This window comes from Anopheles cruzii, unplaced genomic scaffold, assembly GCF_943734635.1.
Source record: "Anopheles cruzii unplaced genomic scaffold, idAnoCruzAS_RS32_06 scaffold00343_ctg1, whole genome shotgun sequence".
NCBI lineage: Eukaryota > Metazoa > Arthropoda > Insecta > Diptera > Culicidae > Anopheles > Anopheles cruzii.
In genome coordinates this window covers 7,952-12,172 of record NW_026453956.1, presented here as the reverse complement: position 1 = coordinate 12,172, position 4,221 = coordinate 7,952, and the positions used below count along the sequence as shown (strand labels likewise).

At 44.0% G+C, this 4,221-nt stretch overlaps 1 protein-coding gene across 1 annotated transcript; it reads right to left on the bottom strand.

Annotated features, from left to right (window-relative positions):
- Positions 1-595: 595 nt before the first annotated feature.
- On the bottom strand, positions 596-1,780 carry LOC128276030 (fibrinogen-like protein A). The gene has a single exon (XM_053014501.1). The coding sequence runs from the start codon at positions 1,778-1,780 to the stop codon at positions 596-598; it is 1,185 nt and encodes a 394-aa protein (XP_052870461.1).
- Between the last annotated feature and the right edge of the window lie 2,441 nt (positions 1,781-4,221).

Sequence of the window (4,221 nt, the reverse complement as noted above, 5' to 3'; positions counted from 1 at the left end):
GATTTTGCCAGATCTTTTCGGACGAAAATTCTTCCGATATCTCTCCCGATCATTAAAATAAAAATTAAGAAATTACTAGATTTCTACATTTATGACGTATCCGATCAGCTTCCCTTTTCGCTTCCCGTTACTCCTACTTTTCAGACGATCGGGCTTCCAGGTGACGTATTCGTTCAGTGTCGAATCCGATCGGTCAAAACTAGCACCACCTAATTACGCTGTGCAAAATTTCAAGCGGATTGGCTCAGTAGTTTTGGAGAAAATGCGGTACAGACATTAAATACCCATTTTTATATATACAGAAGAAGATATAGATTATTTATATTTGTAGAAAAAGATAGTGATGGAAGTAGTCGCTGCTCGGGTTAAGATTTCTGGACCAGGCAAAGCGTATGTTGTGGACCGTAGCAGATGCTATTCAAATTTGACGTTTGGCGTTTAAGGTCTTCTCCTTTTTGGCCACATTTAATCGTGCATTTGTATACTGCAGGATGATTATTTCGAGTCTTCGAGACGTACGTTGACCTTTTGGAGGTTTTGCTGCATTACGGAATGGATAGCGCATAGCTGATCCTGAGCTAATGGACAACAGCGTTCATTTTGGTCGGATCATCATTCTTGAAAAGCTCAGTCCTTCATAGGAATTGCTGAAGTGGTACCAGTTCATCGATGTATAATCTACTATATTCTTGTATGGCCCGTTCAAATTGGAACGATAGCAGTCTCTGTACCACCAGGCACCCTCAAATCTTACAGCACAATTTACTTCCTTCCATACATCATTATCACGATCGTACGTCGAGAATTTCATATTCTTGTGATGTGACAGAGAATCCCCTGCAGTTCCGCTGTACGCTCCAAGGGTTTTCAGATTGTATTGTTCGGTTTCACTGCCGATCTCGAATGCTGCGAAGAGTGCAAATTTATAATTTCCCTTAAAGTCTCTCAGCTCAACCATCAGTTCATGGGGTCGCCCTGATGTCAGCTGATATAGTCGTTCCAGTCCGATCCAGAACTCCTTCTCAATGTTACCGAAACCATCCCGATACTCTTTCCAGTTGCGATAGAAGTTTAGCGATCCATCGAATCGGTGCTGTATCACCAACCAGATGCTTCCACCCTCCATATCCCGGTGACAGTACGCCATAAAAGGGTTGCTTTCATCGTTCGGCTGGATAATATATGCCCCAGACTGTGCATTCCGAATGTCACTGCACGAGCGATAGGGCACATATGACTGAAGATTGGTCTTCATTGTAGTATGCGTAGCTTGTAGCGCAAAGATCTGCCATGATCGGTCCTGTAGGCGAGTAAAGTTGCGTCCAACATCATACTCCAATCGATGCATCGATTGGAGGATGTCTTTTTGGTTTTGCGTAGCCTCTTCCCGGTGCTTGGCCAATTCGGTCTGTAGCTCCAAGAAACAGTGCTGCATGTGCGGCTCGCTGTTATTTTGGCTTTGCGCAGCTTCTTCCCGGTGCTTGGCCAATTCGCTCTGTAGCCCCAGAAAACTTTGCTGCATGTTGTCTAGTCCCACGGTCATGTGCGCCTTGCTGTCATTTTGGCTTAGCGCAACCTCTTCCCGCTGCTTGGCCAATTCGATCTGTAGTTGCAGAACACTTTGCTGCATGTGGTCTAGCTTTACCATGAGTATCTCGAGAGCATATCCAGAGAAGCTAGCAGAACATGGTGTAGGAGAATCAGTTTCGTCGAAAATCGCGCCACCCGATCTAGCACTGCTGACGATGCACAAGAACACTATCCATGCTAGAGGCCCCATGCTTCCGAAAGACACTTCACGACACTACGACACTCTGCTGACTTATCGTTTCCAAAATACACAAATGAGCTCGACCGTCCAAAATTCGCTTTATAGAGGAGTAAAGAAACAAGAACAGCGTTAACTTGGTGTTGGGTAAAATTGCGATTACGTAGTTGCGAGCAATAACTTGCTTTAATATTAAAGTCTATGGTTTATAAATAAATTTGTGATAAGAGAATCTTTATTACATAGCTTGATAATTATGTGAGTACTTAAAAATAATGATGTGACACTGTAATGTGCTTGTCGAACAACGAACTTTAGGGTGATGCACACTTTTGCAATGGGTGGAACATGTTTGCTGATTAATTAGACTTGGACCGTGTTCTACTTTCAGTTTTAACAATGCCTAATGAACAAAACGTTCCCAGTTTTAATACGTTTCAGTCACATTAAGATGCAAGGATCAAATATCGCCTTTGGAAAAGATAATTACTTGCTGGTAACACTTCACGTCGTCGAACGGACTGCGGAGCCTTCGTAGTTGAATAAATGTTCGCACACTTCGAGATTCAATCTAACAATCGGCCAACAACGTTCCGTTTAGCTTTCTTATATACGTACAATAATTTATGTCCCGCTGGGTTCACGCGTACCTTATTACTAGTTCAATCCTGCTCTAATGCCTCCATTACGAATTGACCGGGTTACGATTGTCGGGTTCCGGATTGTCGGCTACCGAGTGCATCGTTTCCCATCGCCGCTGTCATAATGGCCTAATTCTCCTGATCGCCGCTATTTCCCAGCCGTCCGTCGCGCTCATCGTCGTCCCGATCGCTGATCGATGGGTTAGCCCTTATCTGCTTACGCTACGGTTCGCGATCGCGTTCTTCCCGGTCTTGGGTTTTCCCCGTCGCTTGCAGTTCATCGCTTAACGGAGGGTGTAACTCGAGGTGGCGTGGTCGCGTCGGCCGCCGACAATGTTTCGATGATCCGTAGTATTGCATTGCGTTGGGTAACAAGTTAGTTGATACGTTGATAGTAACTTGAATTTGGATCTTAAAGTTGTCAATAGTTGCTGGTTTGTTCGTATAACATAAATATCGATTGTGGTTGTCACTGTATGGCACCTAGCGCTGTCCTGTTGAAACCGAATGCCGTCCAAGTTCCCAGCTTCAATTTCGCCGAAGAACCAATCTGCCAAAATCCTCACCAAACAGTCACTCGTTGTGGGAGATTTGGCTTCTCTTGCACGATATGTGGCTTTTCCGAATCACAATCAGCCCTATTATGGTTCTCGATTCGAGTCGTCGAACGGTCATCTGTATTCATCTGTGTTCATTTGGTTATCCACTCGCCCGTTCGAGCTCTCGAACGGAAATCTTCAACTGGATGAACGCTTTCTGTTGAAAGCTTTCAACTGAATGAACTTTTCCGTTCGACAATCGGTATTATGGTTCTCGAACGGAAACTCGAATTCGACAATCCGGCTTCCGACAACTTTTTGCAACGGAAAGAGCCGTTCCGTTAGGATGTCTTTCATTTTATCAATTATTTTGTATTGTTTATGCTGCGCCGTGCAAAGATAGTGATATTTTCAAAGATAGTTTGTATTTTGGTGATGAAAAATTCAATTTGTCAAATTTACATCGCAATATTTTGCGAAGAATCTTAGTATTTTCAGTTCTTTTACTGGCACTGTCGCTAGTCCAAAGTAGGTCTGCCTAACTAAGAGCCTGCTCTACAGCAGATAGGATAAGTGATAGGGAACTCAGTAGCTCACACATTGGTGTACATCAAGAACAAATAATCATGTACACCGAGAACGCGTAAACGTTGAACCAACAAGTGTCTCGTTATTATGGCCGGCGACAGAGCCGCACCGAATCCGAACGTTGCTTGCCGATCACCGATCACTTTCATCACGTTGGAAAACGGGACCAGCTAGCAGCCGAACTCGCTGTGCGACCCGGGACTAACCGCACAGGTCGTCGCGCATTTCGTTCGCTATTTCGTGCGCGAACTTGTACTCGTGATCTCGGTGATCCGCCAGCTTACAATATTTCGAGTTACAACCTTTTACACATCTAAAAATTTCAAAAATATAATAGCAAGAATCGCACGCACAGCTGATCTGCTATCTGTGCATGTGTATCTGTGTGTGCAATGTTTACAAAAATGCACAAGAAATGACAGTTCGTACTCAAAGAGCTTGAAAAGCTTTCACATTTAAGCTTTTTAGCACATTTTAGCACATTTAGCACTCGGAGCTTCTCGATTCGACAACCATAATAGCGTCGTTCGTGTTCGACATTCGCGTTCGAGACTCGGATGAATTTTTCCGTTCGAGAACGCGGATCGGGGGGAATACTGCTTATTCACATCGCCACAGAGGTAGAAATGATCTTCAATGAAATGTGCTTTGAATGATTTGGCGACATACCACTTTGGAAATAAAT